Genomic DNA, 27,774 nt, shown 5'->3' on the forward strand with positions numbered 1-27,774 from the left:
TTTTGATTCACTTTCACCACTTTCATAGTGTAATTTTCAGCTAAAAAGCTCTAAAAGCAAATTACTGTACACTACCTGCTCAGCACCAAACAGCAGACAGACCCAGTTAGAGACTTGCTGGTGAACCTAGCGGAGCATTTAGCAGCTAAGGCTCCAGATATTTCCTTAAAGAGTTGGTAGGGACCAAAAACTGAGCTAAAAGGAGAGTGAATATTGGACTCACATTTATCAGGTGGCCACAAACTCGACTCCAAATGAATGATAATGTTGCTCTGTAACTGCTGGATGTGTAAATAAGCAACTGTTTGTTACCATAGCAACCTAAAAGATGTAATGTCAGTGTTGTGTTCACAGCTGGTTCCCACTGCCCCCAAGTGGCAGAGAAATTGGTTATTACAGGTCTGATGTTTGACTTGATGTTTGATGCTAGAATGAATGGTCCTAAAGGACGGGCAAAGGCATGACCCGCCTCTGATTGGTTGATGCGTTGGTTAGGTTTATGCATGAGGAGTGAGATTGTTTTAGGTTAGGGTAAGAATATCAGGGTAAGCCAATCAGAGGCAATGACATTTTATAGTTGGGACAGTAACATATATAAAAGCACAACAATGTTATTGCTAAAAATGCAAACGAAAATATTGTATTTATTATTTTCAGACTTTAATGTTCATCACCACTGCATGATGTGGCATAAAAAAAAATGAAAATAGTATGAGGTCTTCCCTTTCCATCATACATAGACCTACAGTCATAATCAGGCTCACCTTTGTATAAACATAATAATCACACTGCCGCTGCACATTTAAAAATCAATGTACAAACATCTTCCATTAATCAAATGCTATATAAATCCAACAAATTTAATAATTTAATAAATAAATAAACATTTATCTTTACACCTAGATGCTACTTCTTTGGGTAATATTTCACCAGCTAAACACTTTAAAGAGGTCAAATAAAGAAAGAGAGGTCATCCATATTGGGCAGTATGTGCTGCTTCAGTAAGATGAGTCGCACACAAACCTTGCATGTTTTGGAAACTCACCAGTTAGCTTGATTATCTTGGAACGAGTAAGTTCAAGTCACCTGCTATTAATATCACCTATTAAATCTGATATCTAAGTCATGATTCCAGATCCTCCCAACATTTTCTGTCCTGCCATTCCTCGTCTTTTTGCCCGTGTGATGGATGTGTGTTTGGCTGCAGGAACACAAGCTGGATTAAAGAGGAACAAGAGAGGCTATCTAAGCTGGTTGCACTGTGTATCATTGTCAAGCCAAACGAATACTCAACTGTTGAAGACTGCGTCCCTAAAGAGGTATCGGTTAACTTTAGCACTCTTTCAACAGTCTCTTGGTAAAATACAACCTTTCATCGAGAGACAGAGCTGAAATGCTGCCTGGCATCAAGCTTAAAAACTTCTTTATCTAAATAAGGCTGCTCCACATCAACCCTTCCTGAGGTTCGGGATGGATTTCAAGTTTTGGGATGTGAGTGGATTTAGAATGACGATATCTGAAACTGGGAGGTGATACTTTATGGCCAAGGCTGAATGTAATGTTAATACACGGGTGTTGCATGCCAGCTTGATCCTGTTGCCTCCCATCTCTGGTAAAGCAATTGAGGTTGTTGCAGGTAAAACAAGCAAGCTAGCAAGCTCTTTACGTAGACTTTGCACAGAGCTGTTTGTGTGTGTGTGTATCTACGTTTGTGTATGCTTATGTATGTGTATATATACACTTTTTATGTACAAACATATCTGTACATAGTAGTCAAATGTTTGTTTGATCAACTATGTTGTCCTTGTTTTTAGCCATATGTCTATTTCTGTATAATTTATACTGTGAGAGCAACAAAAAAGCTGGAGTCAAATTCCTTGTATGTGTTTACACTTACTTGGCTATTAAAACTGATTCTGATAAAACCTGGCTTTCATCTTCATTTATCTTTACTGTCTGATAACAGTGTTTCAGAAGACGTGACATCAACTTAACAGCAATTCAAATAAGTTAATGAGGCTTTAAATGGTTTGGTGCCAACACACACATACACATTCATGGTTTTCTGCCAAGATGCTCTCAAGCCAAACACATGCTGTTTTGGTCTGGGGCTGCGTTACCAGTGTAACGTGCAATATGTGTCCGTAGGTTTTTAGCACATTATCTTTTCAAATGATATCCAGTATGAGGTTACAGACCGAGGAGGCTTCTGGAAAGCACCAGCAGAGAAGTCCTTAAGCAACACTGGAAGCAAAGATTCATGGCTGTTGGTATCATGACATTCCCGTCATTCTCTCTCTCCTTTTGGCTCCCTCACCGACTCATCTTTGTTTGTGTGTGTGTGTGTGTGTGTGTGTGTGCATGTGTGCGTGTGTATGTTTGTGTGTACGTGCGCTCTGATCTTGTATCTTGCTTGTGTTCATTTCTCCTAGTGAGCACGACTCTAAAAATACCCTCATGCCCTTGTGATGATGATGGGTGTAACCAACAGGATGCTGAGACTATAACCTCAAAGTCAGAGGTCTCCAGATGCATTGCTCCTGAGATTCTTCACTGGGAAATAAAGCAGCAGCAGGTAGGCCAAATGTAACAGGTAGGGTGTTTGAGCATGAAGTTTTCACTTTATTCACACAAGCTTTGTGGGAAGCACTTGCAGAGAGAACTTTTTTTAACAAGACTTTGGACGTAGGGTGTTAGGGTTTGGAAACATGTCTCCCATGTAATCTTGTGCTCTGTTCCTGGTCACATTAGAGGACTTGTTTTGCCTATTTAGCTGGGTAAACTGTAGAACTGCACTTAAAAGTAAACTAATTATATAAACACAGTAGCTAATTAGTATGTAAAATATCAAAATATATGAACACAAAATCTTGCAAATAATCTTGTATATCTCCTAGTCTGTTCTCACTTTGGTAACAAAGACATGAAAGACACAGAAAAAAGATAACTACTGTAAGTTAAGAGAAAACGGAATTAAAAGAAGAAACATTACATTAAAAAAGGTTTAACTGAAGCTCAATCTCTAATGCATATATCTGCTATCTGTCTTTCCAAGTCCAACAGCATACAGGACTTGATATGGAAACTTTGTCCACATACTGTGTGGAGGGAACCAGTTATATGAGAAGCGGAGAGGAAGGCAAGGAGGAGGAAGAAAAGGAAGGCGAGGAGGAGAAGGAAGAGGAGGAGAAAGATGGGGGTGAAGAAGATAAAGAGGAAAAAAAAGGTCAGATGAACTATGCAAGCAGGAAGTGAAACATTTCCAAACTCACACTGAGCAGAGAACACAGAGAACTGAGCGTCTGACTTTTCTATCATTCAGATGAGTCAGCCATCCAGCTACAAAGACCAGCCTGGGTTCCGCGTTTCTTCTACAAAGAAGATAAAGAGGTGTACAATTACGTGGGCCAGGAGATCATCATCAGGTGGGGTCTTGACTCCTATGCAGGCATGATATGGCCAGCAGTGAGTAGCACCTTTTTTGCAACCTCATTCACCACAATATGACAGACAGTACCTGTGTTAATACTATTTTTATAGGATGGCTCTGTTTACTGATGCAATCATATGCCAAAGTGTTAGTGTCAGTTTTGGATTATAGGGATGTCATATATTGAGATGCTGCTGCCTAAACTCTGAGGCCCCTAGACGACATAATAACCACTGCTTCTTATTCACATACAACGATCTTGTATCTCATCTTTGTTGCCCTGACCCTCTGGCCCATACTTAACCTGCTCCAGTGATGCTTCAGGAGCCCCGACCCAGAACTGATCTAGGAAAAACACTTATACCGCCCCTGTAACTCATAGTCATCTTGATTTCCCCTTAAGGCTCTGGCTCTCTGTCACTACCTGGACACCCATCGCGAACAGTTGAATCTTATGGACAAGGCGGTCCTGGAGATCGGGGCAGGAACTGGCCTCCTGTCTGTTGTAGCAGCGCTCCTCGGTAAGAAGTTTTTTGCCATTTGCACAGGTACAGAGTAGAAGTCAATCAAAGAACAAGAAACAAAGATGTGGGGGAGTAATGAGCAGTTAAAAAGAAGAAACACAGAAGAGAACACATCTGGGTGGCTCACACATTGAGGTAAAAAAAGTGATGTCAATAGGTCAGTATGTTTGCATGTGGGCTTTAGGTAATTAATATACATTAGTTCTTCCCAGTGTGTATTAGGGGGTTCAGGTGAAGTACTATGAGTTCAGATGGACAGGGGGCTTGGAGTATCTGAAACAATGAACTTCCTACTGTCCTCAGGTGCCTGGGTGACAGCCACAGACCTTCCAGAGGCCCTGAGCAACCCGAGAGCCAACCTTAACAGGAACACCAGGGGCCACTGCAGATACGCACCCCAAGTGGCAACTCTGTCCTGGAGCGACGACCTGGAGCGCTCCTACCCTACATCCGTCTACCGATACGACTACGTGCTAGCAGCTGATGTGGTCTACCATCACGACTTCCTGGACGAGCTCCTGGTCACCATGAAGCATTTCTGCAAACCAGGAACGACTTTGATCTGGGCCAACAAGGTGAGGTACGAGGCTGATCTGACTTTCATGGAGAAATTTAAAAAGGCTTTCCACACAAGTATGCTGGCTGAAGACGAAGACATGAAGATCTTCATGGCAACGTGTAGAGAGTAAGAGACAGAAAAGATATGGATGGATTACTCAATGGCCCCTACAGGCCCAGGGACTCCTGAGTCAGAGCCTCGGTTTAAAGTTATTAACATTACTCTTTGGGAAGTCAAAGGGTGAGTATCTGCCACCATTAAAGCAACACTATGTAACTTTTCCCCGCTTCGGGCCCCCTACAGGTAGTAGTAGTTCGAATGAACTGGACAATGTAATGTAATGGACAATTCAGCTTCCAACCTGTAGGGGGACCAAAGCGGGAAAAGTTACATAGTGTTGCTTTAAGTTTTGCATTTGTTGTTTATTTTTCTCTCCAAATAATACAATGGCCCAGTGCATTTTTAAGCTATAATAATAATAATTAGTAAAGCTATTTAAATTATTTTCACAGTAAAATAGCTCAGCTTTAAGAAAATTCAAGCTGCATCACAGGTTGCCTTTGATGGTTTCATATAATAATTGTATATTAATTTGTAAAATGTAATAAAAGATTGTCCGTTTGGAACTGTAGTAGCAGGAAGGCGTGGGAAGAGACAGCCTCTCTTCATCTCCAGCATAAACAAAATGCTGAATTTCAGTTGCATTTTTTTCATGTTTTCAACCATCACCCAAACTGTAGTTACTGTATGATTAACCTGTAAAATATCATTTTTAAAGATGGTGCTATGTAGAGAGGAGGGTCTTTTACCTGTGTGTGCTTCAGGGCCCATTATCCATCTGTTATAAAGGCTTTATGATGCTCGCAACCAGCGAGCACTACAGATGGTAAGAAGGGCAATACAGCAAGAGTTTTAGTTTAGTTGTTGCTTGAACTTACACTTTCACTTATTTCCTTTTTTACTCCATGCCATCCTGGTCTGATACCATATTTACTACCTTGTGAAGCACCATATTTGGCCTGAATAAGTCAAACCTGTGCTACATAAGGTTCAAGAATAGTTCATTAGAATCAAACCAGTTATGTCTCAATGTTGAAGTAAAAACAATTAGTTGATTAATTAATTGACAGGTCAGCTTTTCAGTTACTTATTTTAAGAACAAATGCCAAACGTTTGGTGGTTTCAGCTTATCAAATGTGCAGATTTAATGCTTTTATATTTCATATATGATAACCTCGATTCAAAAGCGCTTTTGCACACTTCTTTTTTGGGGCAGGTGCATCGGAAATGGTAAAGGTTACCAGTAACACTTATGAAGAAGTCCCACACACTGTCCATTACGCATGCAAATGCTTTATTTCACAACGTTTCGGTCACACAGACCTTCCTCAGGTAGCCTGGTTGACACCAGACCCTTCTCAGTTGTAACTGCGAGTGGGTCTGGGCAAGGTTCATTCGTAGCTCAATTCCAAAAGAGGCGTCACCAACAGACGCCATTAAAATGCCTCTGGGCGCATTGGATAGTCCTTCAACCAATCAGACCAACGATCCGGGTGACGTAGCAGCAACTAATACATCCATTGCATCAACGGGTTGCTGTGCTTTGGTAGCTGTCATGTTGAATGTAAACAAATCTCAAATTTGCTGGAAGTTCGTCAGGGTTTTCGGTTGACAAACTTCCGGCAAATTTGAGATTTGCTCTGCAAGTCAGTCTGGCCAAGAGCCCATTCAAGCCCATTTGCAATTTTTCCAAATCGAGGCACCAATCATAACCATTGAGGCAGGTTTTACTTGATGACAATAGCGCAGCGACGGCGAGCAGCTTTTTGTTTGCATTCAACATGACGGCCACCGAAGCACAGCAACCTGTCGATGCAATGGATGTATTAGTCGCTGATACGTCACCCGGATCGTTGGTCTGATTGGTTGAAGGACTATCCAATGCGCCCAGAGGCATTTGAGTGGCTTCCGTTGGTGACGCCCCTTTTGGAATTGAGCTACGAATGAACCTTGCCCAGAGCAGAGCCACTCTCAGTTACAACTGAGAAGGGTCTGGTGTCAACCAGGCTACCTGAGGAAGGTCTGTGTGACCGAAACATTGTGAAATAAAGTATTTGCATGCGTAATGGACAGTGTGTGGTAACCTTTACCTTTTCCGATGCACCTGCCCCAAAAAAGAAAGAATTCAAGGTTATCATATATGAAATATAAAAGCATTAAACCTGCACATTTGAGAAGCTGAAACCACCAAACGTTTGGCATTTGTTCTTAAAAGAAGTAACTGAAAAGATGACCTGTCAATTAATTAATCAACTAATTGTTTTTACCTTAACACTGAGACATAACTGGTTTGATTCTAATGAACTGTTCTTGAACCTTATGTAGCACAGGTTTGACTTATTCAGGCCAAATATGGTGCTTCACAAGGTAGTAAAGGTCTGTGTGACCGAAACGTTGTGAAATAAAGTATTCGCATGCGTAATGGACAGTGTGTGGGACTTCAACAATATATGATATCCTAAATATCTTTAGGTTTTGGACCGCCGTGGGACAAACCAGTCAATTTGAATGTGTCACGTTAGGCTGTTGGACATTTTTAAGGCAAAGAAATGTATCAGTTAATTGAGAAAATAATCTGTAGATTAATTGATAAAAAAAAAGAAAGAAAAGAAATAAAAGTTAGTTGCAGCCCTTTCTCTGCATGTCTACATCAGTTATGTAATGTCCTGTTTCTGATGGCATGTGAATTGTAGGTTGTTTTTTTAAAAACATTGCTATTGTTTAATACAGTAAAAAAAAAATGAAGAAAAACCCTTGTATCTGTTAACTTCTTCTTGTACTTTACTCATTTCTGAACAAACTCTTGGCCGGCTATTTCAAATGACGAGGTCAATGAAAAGAGTAAAACTGCTCACTTACAAAACCCAACAAACACTCCAACACACTCCATTTTGCTGTACGTACAAATGATGACCAGAGCACACTTTAAATTCTTCCAAATATTTTTTATTCAGTGTCGTTTTCCTTGTTTGTGACTTAACTCCACGTGACCACAAAATAGCGTGACAGTTGCTTGGGTCTTTCCCACGTCATCGAGGAAGAATAGGTATAAAATAATATAATACTAAGAGCATACAACCTTATCTCATAACATTCTGTAAAATATTGGCATTTACTAGATTTTATGACTACAAATATAAACACTCAACATCCAGAAGAAGTATTTCCTGACACCAGCAGAGTGAGAGCAACAGATATAGAGAAGTCTGTCTGGTGCCAGAAATGGACGGTACAGTCCTGTGGTGAAAGTTAAGGCCATTTTGGAGAGACTGTCATTGGCAACGTGTACTGTAGACAACTGAACCCTGAATGTAACATTTGCCTGAACCAAACCCCAAACACAGGAAAGAGGAGAAAAAAGGATGAAGCAGCAGAGAAAACAGAAGCAAAAAAAGACGATGAGGACAAATTCTGTTGAACCCAACTGACTCCAGTAAAGCCCTGCGCACTTGGAGAGGCCTGTGCTGCTGACCGCTGCAGAAAGCGCACGCAAGTCACAGCTAAAAACAGAAACACTTTACCCCTGAGTCAACATGGGTTGTGACAACTGATTCGCCGCTGGCGAGCACCGTCACACTCGTTTAGTCGGGGCCAACTTCAAATGTTGTTTACAAATCGCAACCGACAAATCCTACTCATTCTGCCTTTAAAGTGGGACAATCATGATTTGGTTCAACTGATAATACTACAGACTGTGACAGGAAATCTTACTTTTTGTTTTACAGATGTACAAGCAAAAAAAAAGATAAAAAGTGATTATGTAGTTTATATCTTTAACATCGTCCTCTTTTGCACTGGAAAACCAAAGAGCTGTGTCCTCGTTTGATTCAGGCGAGATATTTTAATGGACCGTGCCAGTGTTTTTGAAGTTTTAACTCGACTAAAAATCATGTAAACCTGACCATTTAGAAATATTCTACTGATAGATGCATTTTTCCTACCATTCTGTACAGTCACCGTTTCCCATTAATTTCCATATACATGAAAAACAAATGGTTGATTTTCAAACTTGCTCAAAAAGGGGAACTACTAGCTACATTTTAAATGTGCGTTATAAATAAATTTGGATTAGATATTTGGAAATAAAAGTTGTATAAAGCCTTTTGTGGCTCCACAGGGCTCCTTTTTTAAACTGTCCATTATGTTATAGGAGTGAAAAACTAAATTGGTGGAGTACTCTTTCAAGTTTCATAATTCAAAATGAACATCAAGCAAGTCTGCATTCATTTTTGCCAAAGTTGCATTATATGTGCAGAGTAAAGCATTGAAGTATATTCAAATCAATGTGTGCGCAATTACACTGCATTGCTAAGCATCAAAATTTGTTAAGTTTTAAAATTAAACAATTCAGCTAACCTGCTTCATCAGGACTTTGTGGGCGTGGTTTAGTCCGATTTTAATTGACAAGAGGCAACATAAACATACAACCCCAAAACTGTCATCTCGTTTTGATTGCTAAATCCTGATTGGTGCTCAGAAATATGGCCGTACCACCTCAACCCAGTGAGACAGCACAAACAGAAATAAATCCCCTGTAACATAATTAAAACTGTTCTGACTTTGCCAGAAAATGTTGTGTTTATGTGGAACCCGATCGCCCATAGTAAAAAGATGATTGAGAAATTTGGTTTTAAGGGTTTTTAATGCAGACTTGGTGTTCACCATTGGGTTTCAAAAGTCACCTAATATATTGAAAATAAACAGATGCCTTAACAACCCCATTAAAAAATATAAAATAACATAGGATGCAAAATGGTTAGCTGTGATGTAAAGTTATTTGTAGTAAATCAGATAAAAACGTACAAAACCCACTGGCATGGTCCTTTTAAAGTAAAGGTATCTGAAGAAAACACTAAAAAACCTTCATGCTTAACCCTCTCTAGTTGGCTATCATTTCAGTTCTGTAGGGAGAAAATGTTCATGTACACAAAATATGCTCACAAGTAACACGTTAAGTCATTCACAACACACACACACTCATGAAAATAACAGTGGATTATCGTCAGAATCTTGTTTGGGATTAAAAAATCTTTCAAATGGAAATTAACTAAAATTTGCTTTCAAATAAAACAATTGTTTTTCCTTACATCCTAAAAGACATGCATATACGCAAAATACATCAATTTGAATAATATTTGTATTATATACCTATTGCATTTTAATATTTTTTTATGTTACGTGTGTATGTACATTACTTATGACACTGTGTACAAATGCAACATTCTGAATGCTGCAGAGACGCGTCTAATACTGCATGAACATTTTACAATGAAATCTAAACATCGTCCCGCTGCCCACAACGGCATCCATTACGTTAGTGAGGTCTCTAAAGATGAAGTTTGTCAAATGTGCTGCTCAGGTAACTGCAGTATAAAATGAGTGGCCAACAGGTAAGCAGAAGCCCAGAAAGTGTGTTTGTGGCTTCCTATTAGCTGACAAATCACTGACGGCCTGCATACAGTTCATGGACACATCAAACTGCAGATATGAGCTTTGTAACCACATTTGACACCAAAAGGCTGATGGGTGAAATGACTACAAGCGGCTGAGTGTTGACTGACGCTACCGATTCTGCAGCCTTGCATTGGTTTTTATCCCATCAGAAAAAAAAAGTAAGGTACATGTAGAAAGGCACCTTAATATTGTTATAATGTGTTCTGTGTACACGTGTAGGAGCCTAAAAAGACAGACAAGACTAATAATGTTAACTTTTATCAACCCGGCCTCGCTGGAACAATCAAAAAACGAAGAAAGAAAAAAGATATCAAGTTGTGTCTCCCTTTTAACCCAGGGACCAGGCAGACACTGCGTGCCCTCGTATGTCCGAACATCGTGCAGAAGAAAGTCCTCCCGTCTTCTCACTGAAGCATTATAACGGCCAGTTGGGAGTTTTTCTGCTGTCGATTTTTTGGAAAAGCGAGTAGATGGAGTCAGTTTATTTCTCTTTAAAAGACTTGGGATGCATCCCTGGGGTCCACACTGTCCCTTTTACACAATATTTACACGAGAGAATGAGGTTATCTATGTGATATGGATTCCAGACAGCTGAGGATGAGTGGGGATGTGAAAGCCTCCAAATGTGTAGATGACACCAAAGTAAAGGACAACACCTAAACTAAGAAAGCACCGAGCTACAGTATTAACAAGCCTTGGCAATAGTTTGGGAGCATTTTATTAATTTAAACTGAATCATTTGTTGTTTTTCTTTTGGTGGCATTCAAATTAACCGTCGGGCCACGTGGTCTGCAGAGCTGTAGTGTTCCACAAGACATTTAAAGACAAACATGATCCCTTTTCGCCTTATAAAGTGTTGAGTGCCGCGAACCATTTACACAGCGTTATCCTTCATTTTGGCGTCCACCTACTTCTAAATTTGAAAACCCAGATGCATAGACCATGTGTGACCCTGAGGGACATGATATCAAAAGGTATCATGAAATGGACCATGTATGGCCATGCTGCTCATGCATGCATGTGTGTATGTGCCTAGAAGAGTGTGTAATCTGCGGGGTACATGACCGGTAGCCAGTTCTCGCTGAAGGTGGCGCAGTGTATCCATCGGAGGTGTCGCATAAGCTGCAAAACAAAAAAAACAAAAAAACAAGAAGTTATTCCAAGGGAACAGGGCAGACAGTCAGCTAACATTTGTTCAATTACACTCTACTCTACTTGGAGAGTATGCAGCCAAACATATCTAGTATACATCTTATTTATGTTGAACCGATATCAGCCGTCACTGCTCTCATACCTGGATGCAGTTCTTCATGTTGTCTTTGCTGGGCTTCTCCTCCACCATCTTTGAGGCGTATTTTAAGGCTCGGCCGTACATCTTGTTCACAAGAGCGTGTTTGTATGAAAACATCAACACCTGAGCCGAAAGGACAGAAGACAAAGAAAATATATTAGCTTAACATGTATGGAATTAATACAAAGTAGTGAGCTTTATAGTGACATATAGTACATCCACCCAAATTGACATTTCCAGGAGAGAAACCAGAGGACAGAACATTGTTTCAGGTACGACCTTCAGATAGTGTGGTCCTTATGACTGATTATACAATGCTAGAAAAATTAGGGAAACAAAATCACAGGTAAGGAGATGAGAACAAATGAGAAGTCTGGTGACATTCTTCATTTTTTATTCGATCTTTTCATGGGATTTGTTGACCAACAGAAAAATATAGAATATGGCCAGCTGTCCTCCATTACAATGGAACGACTTTGGCCTTTCCTTCATTTTTATTTTTTAAAGATTTTGCTTACCTTGGAGTCAGTTAGCTCTGCCCACTTCTGCACCTCCCAAAACGTATCTGTCAGCGCTTGAACCACGCTGTGCACGGCGTCGTCAGAACTGCTGGCCACTTGTTCCCCAACCTCCTCTTCTGCCGCTGCTTGTCCCGTGGAGACAGCACCGGCGCCATCCTGCGGCGCCGGGGGCAGCAGGAGTTGGTCGGCCAGACTGCAGCCCTTCCTGCACAGAGCGTCCAGCAGAGACGACTTCTGCTTCTCCATGTCGCTGAAACACAGACGTTAAAGACAGAATTACGGCTTCAGGGTTGTTGGGATAATCTACTCAGGGTTTCCCCACAGTGTTTAATAGCAGAGGTGGGCCACCTCGCCTGAAACAAAGACCACGTTGGCGGACCTAAATAAATCCATGCACTTTTATGAGTTGATCAAGCTTGAAGCTTTAGGGAAAAAGAGCAGAGGCACTATTTCACACAGCACTCTAGTGCATAGTTTCTGTCTCCCCCATGAGGAATTCTAAGTAATGACGCAGTTGCTTGTGACAAAGGAAGAGATGGAGGATTAAAAAAAACATGATGGACTCTTCAGAAGAGGTCATTATCTTCACTCGATTTTCTGCGTGCAAAAGTCGCCGGACGACACCAGTTTCTAAACACAGAAATACAGAGAGAGTTGTGTGGAGCTGATAATCCTTTTTTTGCTTTGTATCAACTCATTTGGCAATGGCTTGAACGGATGTTCATTTTTATAAAAAAAGTTACGCACTAAAGCTTCAAAGCCAGACTATGTCACTTTTGTAGTGCAACAGTAGCAAAAATAGAGGAGTCACCCAGTCAGTAAACTAACTCACTTATGTCACTTACACGGCGATATCTATTACAAGTTTTGCTAACATTAGCCACCAAAAGCTACTGGTAACACCAGACGACCAATTGGGGCTGTACCAACAACACCCCTGCGTGCACTGAAGTGAAGTTAGAGTGTGTTTATTGCTTCTGAATTCAACTTTTCCTCTGCGAGACAAAGAATGTGTTATTTCCTTTTTCAAAAGCTACATAGTGGCGCTTTAATAATGAGTGCAGTTGTTGTATAGGCCGTCAAATACCAAGGAACTTGATCACAGGGTGAGATGTGTCAGAATCTGGGAGGCTTACCACCTCAGATGAACAAGTTCCTGCTGCTGCATCTATCACTTCATGTTCTATGCTTGTTTAGGAACAACCTAACTGTATATTGTAATATTGGTAAATATCACAAGTCTGTAATGTTCAATGCATTCAAGGATTTATTTTTCATGGGGTGCTGTAATTCACTTTGTGTGTGGTTAACTCACTATTCTCCTGCTCTGCTTCCCCCTTACTGCCAACTGAGTTTGAGTTGATGAAGGATTCTAAAGATGTTCATATTTCTACTATTAATACTAATGTGCGTGTGCGTGTGTGTGCGTGTGTGTCATACGTCTTGATAGATGCGGCATCAGGCCGAGGGTCTGTCTTCAACGTGAGGTAAACAGCCAGGGCCGTCTGGTCGATGTGGGAGATGACGATGTCGGCGGCCGTTTCCACCTCCCTCAGACGTTTTACACGCTCCTGAACACAAACAGGAGGAGGAGAAATGACTGTGAACAGAGATAATTGCGTAGTTTAGAATCCAACTTGGGTAGAAAAATTATGAAATGCTCCTGGGATTGAATTCCGTTCAAGCTCCCTCCATTACCCATTTTCTCTTGCTGGCGTGTACCGTTACCTTTTCGGAGTCCAGCTGGTGCAGTCTTTGCACATGCAGTGGGAGGTAATCGGCGTAGTTCTCCCCCAGTTCATCATAGATGGAGCTGGAGTCTAACCTGAACGGCCAAAAGACAACATGACACGTGGTTAAATGAGAAGAAAAAGAATTTAAAAAAAAAAGGAAAAAAAAAAAAAACGAGCAATGTGTTGCTGAACAAAGCAGAAGAGCTACTGTGCACACTTTGTCATCCACTGAATCTTTAGGTCTCTCATAGCTTCGGCAAACTCCTCCTTCACGTCTTTCTCTTTGTCTCCTTCCTTGTCCTTCTCCTTCTCCTTTCCTCCATTTTTTGTTTTGTTGGGAGCAGGAATTAAGTGGTAGACGACTGGAACAATATCCTGTATGAACACATAAAAAAAAATATATAGTTTAGTCAAAAAATAACTGATACATTCAATAAAAACCCATGACCTCTTTTACTACTCTGAATCAGAATCCCAAATTCTCCCCCTCTTCCTAACAATGCCATGTCCTTTGACTCCTTCTGGTTATCCCTTTTTTTTAAATCAGTTAAGAAAAATGCTTTTTAATACCCAGTTATAAAAAGCTTAAAATAGTGCTCATTATCAATTGATGTTGAAATTCATAGATATATTGGTAATTTTTACTGACCACCGGAACACTTTAACTGCTCTATATCAAAATATATATGGCTAGCCTATTGCATATTTCAATACAGCAATAATGGCATGCTTTGACACAATTAATGAAGATACAACAAATCCCATTTTCAGGTAAGGAATAAGCCAATTCCTAATGGCAGGAGAGCAGTGGGCGCTCTGTTGAACAGTGTTTCTAGCTCATCCAGTACCTTTTTAAACTTCCCTTGTCGTTTTGCAGAGGCCTGCCCCTGGTGGTCAGAATAACACACAGTGAGGAAGAGACAACACAAACAAAAACCAAAAAAAGGATTCTCTCTTTCTTCATGTTTTTTTTTTTTTTTTTATCTTTCATTCTCGCTCAGAGTCTCGGTCTAATCCACCTACCCGTCTCACTTACATAATTGCTACAGTGGTAAACAGTGGTGTAATCCTTGTTGCTGACAAGCTCCGATTTCTATCTTGTGCTCGCATCTAACAAATCTGATCGACGAGTTTTTCCTACTTCTGCTCTGCCGCAAGGGTCAAGCACTGCATCTTCACTCAGAACTGAAAACTACAGGAAATCAATAGGATGTGGGTTCACAGTGAATCCTTGACTTGAAGATACAACAATTCTTGCGTGTGCGAGACTCAAACAAACAGATCTTCAGCAATGCAATGTGAAACAATATGGATATTTTAGACATTGGAAAAATATGCATTTGTAAATGGGTGCTAAAGTTTGACAGGAAAATCTTTGCATTGGAGCCACGGAGTCAGGCAAGTTCAGCCAAAGACAAACATGACACATGTGAGATGATGTAAAGGAGGAGCACCTGCAGCCCATGGAGATAGTGAGAATACACTCCAGAAATCAAATCAATCACAATTCAAAGTGAATATAACATTTTTGTAACACTAAGAAATATTTGACTTCAGCCAATTCCTGTTTTTTTCTGTACACGCACCTCTGAGTGGGCTCAATAGAAAGTAGTAATGTTTGAACTGTTTGACAGTGATAAAAGTTTGGAAACAGCGCAAACATTGTGGAGCACAATGTAGAACAAAAAGACACCAGTAACAATGCAGAAACCCACATAAAATGGGACTATGAATGAATCTATTGCCTCAGTGCATGTTGGGACGGTTCTCAACACACCTACCTCATATAAACACAATCACATGATCAGCACTCACTATATGAATGCTGCTCATGGTTTCACATCTCCACTAAATTTGCCTTTATTTCCAAATTAGAGTGCACTGTTACCCAAGATAACTATATCCAGGATTTACAAATCAATCCCCAAAATGCTTTCAAAGAACCAAATTAGCTGGATGAGAAACAAATGATTAGTTTAGCCTGATATCTGCTTGTTAGCCTGAGTAAGTTAAGCTAAACAGGAGACAAGGAGGATCGAGGGTAAAAACAAACAAAAACAAATATCCACTCACTGCTTTCTTGCCATACTCGCTCTTGGGGACAACCAGAGAGCCTGAAAGATAGCATCCTGGACTCGTCCCCTTTGGGATCCTGAAAAAAATGGGAGAAACAAAGGGAGAAAAATGATAGAGCGAATAAAGACAGGGACATTAAACTAAATTAGATCACAATAATATAATGAATACTGATGGCAGCATCAAAGAAAAAAAATCTGGAAATAAATTGCAATACATCGCAGAATATTGCAATATGGTATGTTGAAAATCGCAATAATATCGTATCGTGACACAGGCATTGTGATTATATCGTGGTTCCCACCCCTAATCTCCAGTTGTCACAGCTGCTTCTTCCTCAGTGCTATGGGGTCATGGAGGACTGTGAATATGTCCTGCGAGTAAATTAAAAGTAATCTTTTTTTATTTCTGTAAAAGGTAAGGTCTCTGCTGTTCTGTGATCAAGCACCAATCAAATTCAGCTGACTGATTCTTAAGAAAGTTAGCCTTTTTTGTTCTGTGCATGATAAGTTCTTTAAAATAAAGTTCCTTCTATAAGATCATACAATGCAAATGAAAAGTCCCCCGCCAAATGGACTCACTTGTCGTCTGGCAGGGCTGTGACGTAAAAGGGCTGTGTGGCACCTGGGCACAAGGTGACAGAGTTTGCCTTCTTCTTGGCCATGAGGGCAGCACGGTGGGACTCGTAGACATCTAGACTGAGTGTGGTGGACAGACGGTGAGAAACCACAAACGGTAGGTCCTTAAGGCGCTCCAGCTCACTGGACTGCTCGTGGCGGACCTGCAGACGCACGGTGTAGTCCCCCTTTTCCAGCTTCAGAGAATACTGGAGAAGTGAAACAGACAGAGGGGGGGCGGGGGGGTGTGTTAGCTCATGGCGTGCACACAAGGAACTTATCCTTCTTATCCACAATCCTACCTTCTGAAAAATCTAGAGATCTACAGATATGAGTGAACATCTGGCAAAGAACAAAAACATGTAATCTTAGGGGCAAGTGCCTAATGTGGCTAAGCATACCTGGTGTGGGTAGGCATCCCCTGAGCCCAGTAGTCTCTTGTTCTGATCAAACAGCATCCAGAGCTGACTGTCAAACTCAGACTCATACAGCAGCTCACACAGCATGGGACAGCTGGGGGTGACCTCTCCACTCTTAGGCTGAGGACAGAGAAAAGAAGAGGGTTATACACACATACAAAAACAAAGAAAAATGTATCATAGAAAGTGCTGATGGTGTTGGCGGTACCTGGTGAAAACTATAGGTGAGCACAATCTCGTAGATTTGTCTGTTGTTAGGCAGAACATCCCTCAATCCCAGGGCTTTTATCTTTGAATTCAATGGCCTAGAACAACAAGGATGAAACAATGAACTGCACTGTATACTGTGTGTATGTGTATGTGTGTGTGTGTGTGTGTGTGTGTGTGTGTGTGTGTGTGTGTGTGTGTGTGTGTGTGTGTGTGTGTGAGCAGTTACCTGAGAGGCTGAACCCAAGACTTGAGGGTGATAGTGGGGGACACCTCCTCGTACCTCAGAGGCGACGACACATCAAACCTCGTCACTCCCTCTGAGGCATGCTGGGCAGAGACAAATATGAGTTACAAACAGATAACTGATAATGTCTGGGTTGTAGCTTACTTGTCAGCGTTGCTAATCTGTAAGCCTGTTCTTCTTACTATGTGCAGGGGTGAAGGGGAAGTGTTGAGTCCGTGGAACGAGATGCTGTAGTCCACTGTCACGTCACCCAGGCTCGCCCACCAGCGGGCAATGCACAGCTCTACTATCCTTCCTGACTGGAGAAAAAAAACATGCAGAAATTAGTCCACCGTTATGTCATTTTTATATGTATGCATGTACGAAACGAAGTGACTTCCATTCCAGGGACTTTGTGACTCTGGTACATACACAGAATTACATATGTGCAAAATCCCAGTCAAATAAGCGTACATTATACATGAAATATACGTACCAGCACAGGGAAGGCCTCCGTTAGTGAGCCTTGTTCCAACAGTGAGGAGAACTTGTAGAATTCATTAGCTCTGTACGCTTTCTGTTTGACCAGGTGCACCGCATGGAGAACAAACTTTGACGACACATCACCCGAATGAGAGGTCAGTGTGATCTCTGCAGGAGAGAGACAGGGACAGAGAAGTGAGAGACGTGAGAATGTAGATAATGACAAGAACAGGAAAAATATTTAAACACTAAAAGCCACATTTTGATGATGCACATCTATCTCTACTTAGAAAAAAACAAAGTAATATCAAGTCACACCTCTTACTACTGACTTGTGGGTTATTTGATAATTAGGATGGATTTAAAAATGTTTCCCCATGCTATATCGCACTCGTCATCAACAATAAATCAAATTGTGACAGCGACACTCTCAGTCACCAAGGCAGGAGGAGCGTGGGAGGAACAACCCACACTGACACAGAGGGACACAGCATATACGTTTTTTTTAAATGCAAGAAATAAGGTTTCCAACAAGAGTAACCAAAATGCAAAAATTGGTTCTGAAGAACGGGTACGGGTAAGTTGAGCCCTCTGGAGAATCCACTTTAAATCTAAAACAATATACTTTACTAAAACTGAATGTTAAAATCAAATAGAAATGGAGGAACATGCTGTACTGTAATGTGTAATGTATCATATTATTACTTAATGAATCAAAACAGAACAAAATGCCACTGACCTGCCCAGGAGGCTCCCTGAGGAACAGTGATGAAGTGGCGTCTGATCTGGCCTGGTCTGAAGTGGACGTCTGTGAAACTCACCTCGTGATTACGACTATCTGTCACTCTGTCACATGAAAGAGAGAGAGAGCTGTCAGACACACACACACACACAAAACTCTAGAAGAGAGACGGAAGAAATAAAATCCTGAAATGATATAAGAACTTACTTGGTGGGGATTATAACCGTGATTGGGACTCTGAACAGGGGGCCACAGCTAAGTGCTGCTGTATCATAGCCACACACCTAAAAACAAAAAGGCATGCGTTCAGAATGACCACATTAACATTGATGGACTCCAAAACAAAGTCTTTCCATCCTACTCTCTTTCCCATCCCCACCTCTGTGTAGTGCACGCCCTCTCTCAGTCCCACAGGATCGACGCGGACATTCACATGACGACACTGGTTCATCAGCTCTAGATGGGAGGGGCACTGGACCCACGGGGCGGCACATGTGAGCGCCAAGTGTAGCTGCAAGGAGATTCGCTCAGAGTTTTCTGTGGTGGACGTTAGAAGAAGACAGATGATGTAAAAGATGCAAACACTTGTCCACACTAAACTAAACGGCTTGAAATGGGAGGATTTTGCTACCAAGTATGAACAGTACCAGTGTTCTCCGGGAAGATGGGTTCAATTCCTACTCCGTGATCCGAGGATGCAAGAATGTGGGCTGGCTCCCTGAGGTAGATGCCTTTTTGTGATCCCACAGTTACTGAGAAACCTAGGTGGCTTGTGGGTAAAGAGGCGTGTTGAGTGAGGTAGTCTAATGCCTTGTCCACCTGAGAGGAAGAAAGGGAGTAGATTACTGGATGGCACACAGACACATGTAACGAAATAGCAACAAATTCTCACGATAAAAATGAAAGAACATGCTAAAACTGTTACAAGAGACAGAAGAGTTACCTGCATTATTCCATGGCCCTGTGCAAACACCTCGATGTCATCAACCTTCAGAGCAGTGTGCTCCAGCGCTCTCCTCACCGCAGGAACACTGGGACGGATCCCGCTCTGTTTCAATCCTTTTATCACACACACAAAAAAGGTATCACACACTAGCATCAGATTTGCATTTGTGCACTTCCATACATATAATATATTCCCACATCTAGTATCAGTCTGTGACACTGGACGCACCTGAGAGGATTAGTGCGATGCCGCCACAGGCATTAGGGGACGACATGGATGTGCCGTTCATCAGCTGGGTACCACGAAGAGTCCAGTTGGGTACAGATGCAATAGCCCCGCCAGGCGCACTGATGCTAACGCCCAGGGCCCCGTCTGTACTGGGGCCCCTGGATGACCAGGTGTACTGGTTGGGAGGCAGCTTCTCCCTCAGGGAATACTCTGCTACCATCATGTCTGGAGTCACATATGCTCCAACTCCTAAGAAGAGAATGGAGCAGTAATTAAGGCGACATGTAAAGAAAATGAATACATATACTATATTAGGGCTACACAATGGATTTTTTTTTTATCATTAGTGCTTTTGGAATTTCCGTGATAAAACACACTGCTAATTACTTTAACATCTATCTAATAAAGCAAGACGTATCTGTATGTATTTATGTATGCGTGTGTCAGCGTTTTGGGGGCGTGGTTGGTGGGAAGGTAACCTGCACGTCACACGCAGACGCCACATGCAGAACACTTTACAACATGCTTCCAACTTTAGCTACATGATTGCAGGATATACCAAACTAACTTTTCTTCACTTCACACGAGCGGACAGCTGAAAGGAACATCGTGACCGTTGTGTGGAATAAGGTTGGCGAAAAAAAGGCCCTACGCTTTTCAGTGTCTATTATTTCGCTAAGAAGAAACTCAATAAAAAGCCATTTGCCAACACTATATAGTATTAAGTTGCTGTGAGCTGTAGCCTACATTCACCACCACAGAACATAACGTAATCTCGGAGATTATTCCTTCAGAGCGCTGTGCAATGCGAGAATATCTCAGAGTTGAACCGGGCAGACACAGCAGTTTTCAGACTCACCCTGGGTCGGGTTAATTAAAGTCTACTGCTAACTTACAACACTAATAACATAACCGTCGCCAAAATACCCCCGCAAATCAAATTCTCTCTCTCTGTCTCTAAGCAGCAATACCACAGACCAAGCAATCGGCCCGTTCCAAACAGGCACATTTTCAACGGGCACTGTACTAGTCGCTATGACCCACCAAATATTCCTAAAGCTGTTGAGTATATATCGGTCCCGCTGTGAATAAAAAAAAAAAAAAAAAAAAAAAAAAAAAAAACTATACAGCCATCTTAACTTACACAATCAAGTTATTCATTCAGCAATAGGCTACAATATCAACTGTAGCACGTGTCTGTTAATGACCCAGTGTGATCATGGCTACATACATCAGTTTTCCAGAAAATGTAAATGTTAGAACAGTGTGTACAAACATACTAACATTATTTTTTATTCTTTTGCTTTTCATGCAGTCTGAAGGTGTAGACTTGATTAATAAGCATTAATAAATAATTGATTGGAGGTTTAATAACAATCCTCATGTCATCAGTGTAAGTACCTATGACACTGCTGGTGGTTCCCCCCGGGCAGCCGACCGTGGAGAGGCACGGGCCGTTGTTTCCTGCACTTGAAACAAATATGACATTGTGCTTCTGCACAGCCTCTGTGATCACCTCACAAATCCTCCTGAAAGACAAATTGACATAAATCAGTGACAGTGTGTAAAACAAAACAAACCCATACACTCACACCCCGTTGCATTACTTACCCCGAATTGGGCCAGTGGGTGGCTTCCCCATAGCTATAGTTAACCAGGTCACACTTGTAGTTGATGACTTCAATCATCTTTGAGCGACAAGAGAGAGAAAAAATTAAAAGGGTGGGAAGAAATTGGAAAGAAAAGGGTAGGCAAACTGCTGATCTGTTTTTGTCGTACCGCTCGGATGAGTCCTGTTCCCGTTTCCATGGTGCTGAGGCGGGTGTCTCCAATCTTCAGAGCCAGGATTTGGGCCCCGGGAGCTACACCATTGCGCTCGGGTTCCTCTGGGAAGTAACCTGCTGCAATGCTTGCCACGTGTGTCCCATGAGCCCCTTTAAAAGCACACAAGCAAGTTAGACTGGAAAATACACGGTGGACTCCCAACACATTATGCAACTTTAACTGCTGAACCTGCCATAACCTGCTGTTATGCTGAATATATGTTTGTGTTAACGGACTGAATCACATGAAGGCTTCCTTTAAGAGGAGATGAATTACATGCTTTGGGATAGCTCACCTCCACTGGTGACGATGCAGAGTGTGTTTCCCTCATCATAAATACTAACAGAGTAGTTAAGCATCTCAGCATTTCCTAACGTGGCATACTCTTGCCTTTCTCTGTAGGAGCTCAGCACAGTGCACTGGGACAGCTCTCCACTCTCTAAAGTGTCGACTACGGCCCTAGAGAGACAGTAACAGACAATGTGAAGGATAAATATACCATGGGTAAACAGTTGTAGATAGCAAAAAGAAAAAAAAAAACGTATTAAGGAGGGGAAAAAAGTTGGGATGGCTTGCCTCCATGTGACGCCGTCGTGCCAAAGCACACAGTCATATACAGGACCAGGATCACTGTACTTCTTTTCTAGTGATGCCAGCAGCTCTGACTGACTCTGCAGCTCTTCTTTTTGCAACTTCTCCATCTGGAGAGAGGAAGCAGGGGGAAGGATACATGCGAGAGTGACAGTAGAGAGAATTCAGATTAGGAAACACCACATTACTGTGACTTGCAACTGCATGCAAACACTGACGAGTTCACAAAGAACTCCAGTTTGTAGGTCTGACCTGTGAGGGTGATGGGTGAGAGAGGTCAAACTCTTCTGTCTTGCGAGAGACCTCAGCTAGTGCTGCTCTGTGTGGTGGGTCCCACAGCTTCTCCTTTCGCTCTTTCTAGTAGACAATAACAACAAAAGGTATCTTAAACACCCACAGAGGATGGCAAGCCAATACATTTTCATTCCTTGGATCTACAGGATTCTGACAATAAACATGTTTTACTACTCTGGCATAAATCTATACTAAGTAGTAACACTGCAATGGAGAGAGGCTATCTGTGCACAATAGGGCTGTTGGAACGAATTCCAAAAGTCGAATAGTAAAAAAAAAATAAAAAAATCAATACTATTCAAATGTGATTTTTTTTAAGAAATATGTTGGCCTCTTCTCACCGTGGCCTACCCACATGTGAAAACGAAATGCTTTTGTCACGTCATGTCTGATGAACAATAAGTTAGCAGGAGTGAGAAACACGCTGACGTTAGCGTTACGTACCGAGTAACGTTAGTACAGTGGGAATAACAGGCTGTGGCTGGGAATCGGGAGAAGGGTGGGAAATAGTTTTAACATCACCACCCACCGAGCACCGTGAGCCTTTACAATACACCTGTTAGATAAGGTTTCATTCTCTGTTGATTTGTGTTTGTCGCTGTGGGCTCGTGGTGGAAAATTAATGTAAACAAAGTTGCGTGCAACGCGCCATGACGTAGATCCCCTTGGAAGTCCCTCTAGTGGACAGAACGTGTAACAACAACCACATGCTTAAGGCCGTTTTATGGTTGTGCGTAAACTCCCACGCCGTAGCTACGGCGTCGCTCCTACGGCGTCGTGACCCTTTTGGAGTTCTGTGTCGGGGTTGAACGCGTTTCTTTACATCGCAGTGCATTTCACCGCCAGAACGCTAGGGGGGGGGGGGGGGGTTTCCAGAGGGTCAACAGCCAAACTCGTTTACTTGCGCGTTGGTGTGTGCCTCAAGCCGGCATGTGTGTGTGTGTGGGGAGTGGGTGATAGAGCGAGGGAGAAAGTGAGAGAGTGACGGCAATTGTCTTCGGAACAAGTTGTGACTCTAGAGGCAGAGAGAGAGAAACAAAGTGTCTCCCCTGTGCTTTCTGACCACGGTGGGAAACCTTTAGCAGGAAAAGTTAACCCTCTCCTTGATTTCATGTTGTTTATGGAGAAGGAGAACCAGGAAATGAGTCGGGGGAAATGCAACGCTACCAAGCCACGGCCGAGCGACGTGCGTGGCCGCGACGTGTAGTTACATTTTTTGAGAAGTGCACGTCAGGCTACGGTGTAGGGTCCGGTGTAGACGCAGAGTGGTCTGCGGGGGTCTGCCGTCGATTATACGCACGACCATAAAACTGCCTTTATAGTGGCATTGACAATGAATATCCTGAGTAGTGTAGTACATATTAATAATATTTAATGCATTTGAGCATTAAATATTTGAATATTATTCAATTATTAAAAAAATAACAGATGAAATTCGAATGGTATTATAGAGGAAGACTGACAGCTCTAGTGCACAACCATAGTGTTGCAAAAATCAAACCCATGAGAGACCCAGTACAGCGGTCATATGTCCTCCTACCTGTATTCTTTCTTTGAGAGCCTTAGGGAAGAACTCATAGCCATTTTTAACTCCAATGCGATACTTCCCTGATGGATTGACCCAGGCAGGAGGGATCTTGAAGACATAAAAAGACACAGTGTGTGACAAATATGAAGAAAATTAGATGAAGTGTAAGTCTAATGATCTATACAAGTATAGTTAGATTTAGAAATGGGCCATACAGAATCAATAAAAAAAAATATTTCAGATTTAAGATAATACCTATGTGACGGCTGTTATTCATTTTTCACTGACCTTAAGTGTTCTACCAGAGAGGCCAGTGATTGTCCCATCTTTAGGTTCTGCCACTGTAGTCATGTTCACGTCACCGCTGCCTGTTGTATCGATGATGTCGACGATCTTTGGCTTTCCCTCAGTTGTGACCTTAGGAAGCATTAATGAAGAAAGCAATCAGTAATCAATTAGGAAATTCATGCTAAAAAGGGATGCATAGTACATAGTAACTTATCCAGATCAGAGAGGGCTGTGGACATTTTTAACTTAAATCTAGAGTATTGTTTAAACTATCCTGAATAGTGAATACATTATAGAGAGAATAGAAAATAAAAACAAGCTAAAATAGAATAAGACAGGTACAAAATACAAGTATAAAAGTTACAGTGCAGTGTACAAAATGAACAATTAGCCTACTTGATTTATTGTGAAACAGAAAAGTCTTCAGCCTTGATTTAAAAGAGTTGCGGCGAACCTGCAGTTTTCTGGGAGTTTGTTCCAGATAGATTGTGTATAAGAACTTAACGCTGTTTCTCCATGTTTAGTTCTGACTCTGGGACCAGAAAGCAGACCTGTCATTTTGAAATCAATTCTTTGAGAGACAGGGAGCCAGTGTAAAGACCTCAGAACTGGAGTGATGTGATCCACTTTCTTGGTCTTACTGAGGACTTGAGCAGCAGCGTTCTGAATGAGCTGCAGCTGTCTAATCGATTTTTTAGGGAGACCTGTAACACTGTTACAGTAGTCGAGTCTACTGACTAAATGCATAGACAAGATTTTCCTATGTTCTTAGACCCCTGATATTCTCAAAGTGATAGTAGGGTCAGTATCTTTAAATAATGGCTTAGTTTCTCAAAATAATGACTTAGTATCTTAAGTATTTTAAAATAATTATAGTATCTTAGAATAATAACTCAGTATCTTAAAATAATGATAGTATATCGAAATAATAAGCAACGTTCTCAAAATAATGATATATCTCAAATAATGATATAGTATCTCAAATAATGACTTAGTATCTCAAAATAATGATATAGTATATCAAATAATGAGATAATCTTAAAACAAGAAAATTTCTCAAATATACTGTAATTTACTATTTATTATATCTCATTATTTTGAGAAAGTTGCTCAATATTTTTAGAAACGAAGTCATTATTTCGAGATACTGGATCTTTTTTTTCATCACTTTGCGGAAATGGCTTCCATAACATTGTAGTTGTCTAAACGTGGCGATTAAAATTCAGTTCTGAGTCATGACTACACCAAGATGTCTGGCTACAGAGACATATCTATCTGTACGAACATTGACAGTTGCTTATCAACTTACCTAGCTAGCCAATACTGTTTAACGTTAGTGAGCTAAGCTAGACTCCAGTGTGACTTGGCAGTAAACATGTAGTTACGGCTCACTAACCGATCGATTGTTTTTGCTACTTACAAATCTGGTCGCAACAGCCAACTCGTATTCACACTGACAGGACACATTGAAATCACTGAGGAGTTTGAAGGAAAACTGAAGCGGACGAATTATGCTGTTAGCTGCCAGGCTAACAGGCTAGCAGGTATGCCCAATTAGCTAGCTAGCTAACGTTACCGCTAATGTTAGTAGTTACTTGTAAGTTAGTCTAGCACCGAAACACAATTCGACACCAGGAGGAAATGCTTGCTATCAATGGTATTATGTTGATTTGGTTGTCATAAAAGCTATGAAGTTAATTGTCATAGTTGTGTTTATCAATCGATGCTAGCCATCTGGCTAGCAGTTGCCGTTGGGTGACTGTATGAGCCGGGCCTTAGCTTTGCTAGCTTGCACCAGTTAGCTCGTAGCTAACAGGCAGCCGGTCAGATTTACCTGCATGCCGGGAGCCCCGGGATCCACGCCGGTGTCAAGGATAGCGATGAGCACTCCTCGGCCATCGTGTTCGGGGAACCTGGTGAGAAAAGACGCGGCGCCGGTTTCTTTCTTGGGGAGCAGCCCGTGAAAGGGGAACGGTTCTTCGGTAGAATGAGCAGCCATGATCAGAAGCGACAATGAAAACAAAGCAACGAAATGGGGAAGAGAGCAACACCACGGTGGGAAAGACGGGGAGGAGAGCTGTTAAAGGGGCAGGGCCAGCCACATCGCTCTACTGTAAACTTTATTCAGCAGGCCTTTTAACATTATGTCGCTTAATGTTTGAGCTAACTTTACCCTTATCCCATCATTTCATGCATGGGTTTAACTTTGGTTTGAGAAGTGTGTGGGGGGAGGGGGGGACGACGACGACGACGACGACACACAAAACAGGGGATCTGGTGGTCTAAATGTATCCCATTTCCTGCATTTTTTACATATATATATATAGGGACTATGATGATACGAAATCCAGGAAATAATGAAGTTGATCATAATGATAAATTCCGCCAGAAAGAATAGTACTGAACAATGTATAAGAAAAAGATGTTTTACTTTCTTTATTGTTTAATATAGGGGCCGATCGCCAAGACTTGAGAGAATCATTTTATAAAGTAAACAATGTTCACAAATTGAAAGTGTGTGTGTGTGTGGGGGGGGGACTGCACCCTAGTGTACATGTAATGTTGTACCCAAGGCTGGCTTATCTCAAAGTAAAAGCCTGGACCCTAAGTTGTATGGGTCCCAGCAGGCCCCAGGTTCACCATGTGCCGGTTGATTTATGGTAATTTAATGAAAATGAAATTTGTTTTGATATAAGGACACTTTACACAACACAAACTGAAACAACAGAGGACTTATGGAGGTACTGCATTTGATCAAAGTTAGGGGCTGTGTCACTATTATGAGTGTACCGTAATTTGCATGCCGTTTTATCAATAATTATCATATGAGCTGTCTGCAGTCTTTGAATTCAAGAACAAAATTACTTAGATTGGAGATGTAATAAGCAGTGTTTGGGCTCAGGAAATCAAATGTCCTATGCACTTAATCAAAGCCTAGAATGGAAGGTTATTTCACATTATTGATAATGCACATAAAAAGCCCTACATGCAACACACCCATAGTATGCACATGCACAGGTGATTTTATTGACTGATTAGATGTCCTCTCAGGAGTTTGTCAGCCTGTACAAAAAGTAGTTGATAGACATCTTCATCACTCGACCGTTATCTTTGCATCAGACTCCACAAATGCCGAAATTCTTGGGTTGCACAAAGCTGTCTAGGGCTGATTTTCTACGGATTCTGGGTAAATTCAGACTTTTTTTTTCAAATTACTAAAAACGTGGCTGACTGAGCAACTGTGTCAAAGTGCTCAGCTTCCTTTACTCCAGCAGCCTTCTTGAAGAATAAAAGGACAAGAGTGTAACAATACAAAAAACGCCCAGTAATTAAGTGCAGAACTGAGATGCTATTGCTCAATACTTCTGCTGTAAATTGCCAACCAGTCACTGCACTCTCTAAAAGCTCTCTATTCCTTTTGCTCTTTAGAACATTGTTAGAAAACTGCAAATCATGAGTCATGTTTTCCTCTTTTTTTGTGTCAGTAAGTTGCCACTTGTCAGCAGGTGTCACTGATTGTCACCATGGAAACATTGCTCTTAGCAGAGGAGGCTAACTTTTTAGGCTTAAACTAATATTCAATTCAATTCACTTCAATTTTATTTATAGTATCAAATCATAACAAGAGTTATCGCGAGACACTTTACAGATAGAGTAGGTCTAGACCACACTATAATTTACAAAGCCCCAACAATTCCAGTAATTCCCCCAAGAGCAAGCATTAGCAGTGGCT

At 41.4% G+C, this 27,774-nt stretch overlaps 3 protein-coding genes across 5 annotated transcripts in view; 2 read left to right on the plus strand and 1 right to left on the minus strand.

Annotated features, from left to right (window-relative positions):
• The first annotated feature begins 2,342 nt into the window (after nucleotides 1-2,342).
• Nucleotides 2,343-5,862, plus strand: LOC116067697 (protein-lysine methyltransferase METTL21C). Its single transcript, XM_031324197.2, has 6 exons — nucleotides 2,343-2,575; nucleotides 3,056-3,226; nucleotides 3,323-3,465; nucleotides 3,834-3,951; nucleotides 4,258-4,775; nucleotides 4,921-5,862. The coding sequence occupies exons 2-5, from the start codon at nucleotides 3,079-3,081 to the stop codon at nucleotides 4,641-4,643; spliced, it is 795 nt and encodes a 264-aa protein (XP_031180057.1). The 5' UTR covers nucleotides 2,343-2,575; nucleotides 3,056-3,078; the 3' UTR covers nucleotides 4,644-4,775; nucleotides 4,921-5,862.
• Nucleotides 5,863-9,196: 3,334 nt separating this feature from the next.
• On the minus strand, nucleotides 9,197-26,138 carry tpp2 (tripeptidyl peptidase 2). 3 transcript variants are annotated; one of them, XM_031324184.2, is made up of 29 exons: nucleotides 25,876-26,127; nucleotides 24,042-24,170; nucleotides 23,766-23,861; nucleotides 22,184-22,288; nucleotides 21,917-22,041; nucleotides 21,636-21,799; nucleotides 21,296-21,450; nucleotides 21,128-21,204; nucleotides 20,918-21,045; nucleotides 19,517-19,765; nucleotides 19,286-19,401; nucleotides 18,990-19,161; nucleotides 18,722-18,879; nucleotides 18,550-18,626; nucleotides 18,340-18,446; nucleotides 17,614-17,768; nucleotides 17,321-17,437; nucleotides 17,121-17,221; nucleotides 16,893-16,989; nucleotides 16,667-16,804; nucleotides 16,230-16,474; nucleotides 15,646-15,724; nucleotides 14,421-14,459; nucleotides 13,790-13,947; nucleotides 13,568-13,664; nucleotides 13,280-13,410; nucleotides 11,837-12,089; nucleotides 11,322-11,441; nucleotides 9,197-11,149 (listed from the first exon to the last, which is right to left on the minus strand). In XM_031324184.2, exons 1-29 carry the CDS (start codon nucleotides 26,038-26,040, stop codon nucleotides 11,060-11,062), a joined length of 3,843 nt encoding a protein of 1,280 aa, XP_031180044.1. In that variant the 5' UTR covers nucleotides 26,041-26,127; the 3' UTR covers nucleotides 9,197-11,059. The 3 variants fall into 3 exon arrangements, with proteins under 3 accessions (XP_031180044.1, XP_031180045.1, XP_031180046.1); XM_031324185.2 differs by lacking the exon at nucleotides 14,421-14,459 and having other exon boundaries at nucleotides 25,876-26,126; XM_031324186.2 differs by lacking the exons at nucleotides 9,197-11,149; nucleotides 11,322-11,441; nucleotides 11,837-12,089 and having other exon boundaries at nucleotides 13,280-13,439; nucleotides 25,876-26,138.
• rasa3 (RAS p21 protein activator 3) overlaps nucleotides 25,365-27,774 on the plus strand; it is a 58,449-nt gene continuing 56,039 nt past the window's right edge. The window contains exon 1 of the mRNA XM_035999467.1: nucleotides 25,365-25,585. The gene's annotated coding sequence lies outside the window, so the exon portion shown is untranslated. The remainder of the gene's footprint in view (nucleotides 25,586-27,774) is intronic.

Source organism: Sander lucioperca, chromosome 3 (genome assembly GCF_008315115.2).
Source record: "Sander lucioperca isolate FBNREF2018 chromosome 3, SLUC_FBN_1.2, whole genome shotgun sequence".
NCBI lineage: Eukaryota > Metazoa > Chordata > Actinopteri > Perciformes > Percidae > Sander > Sander lucioperca.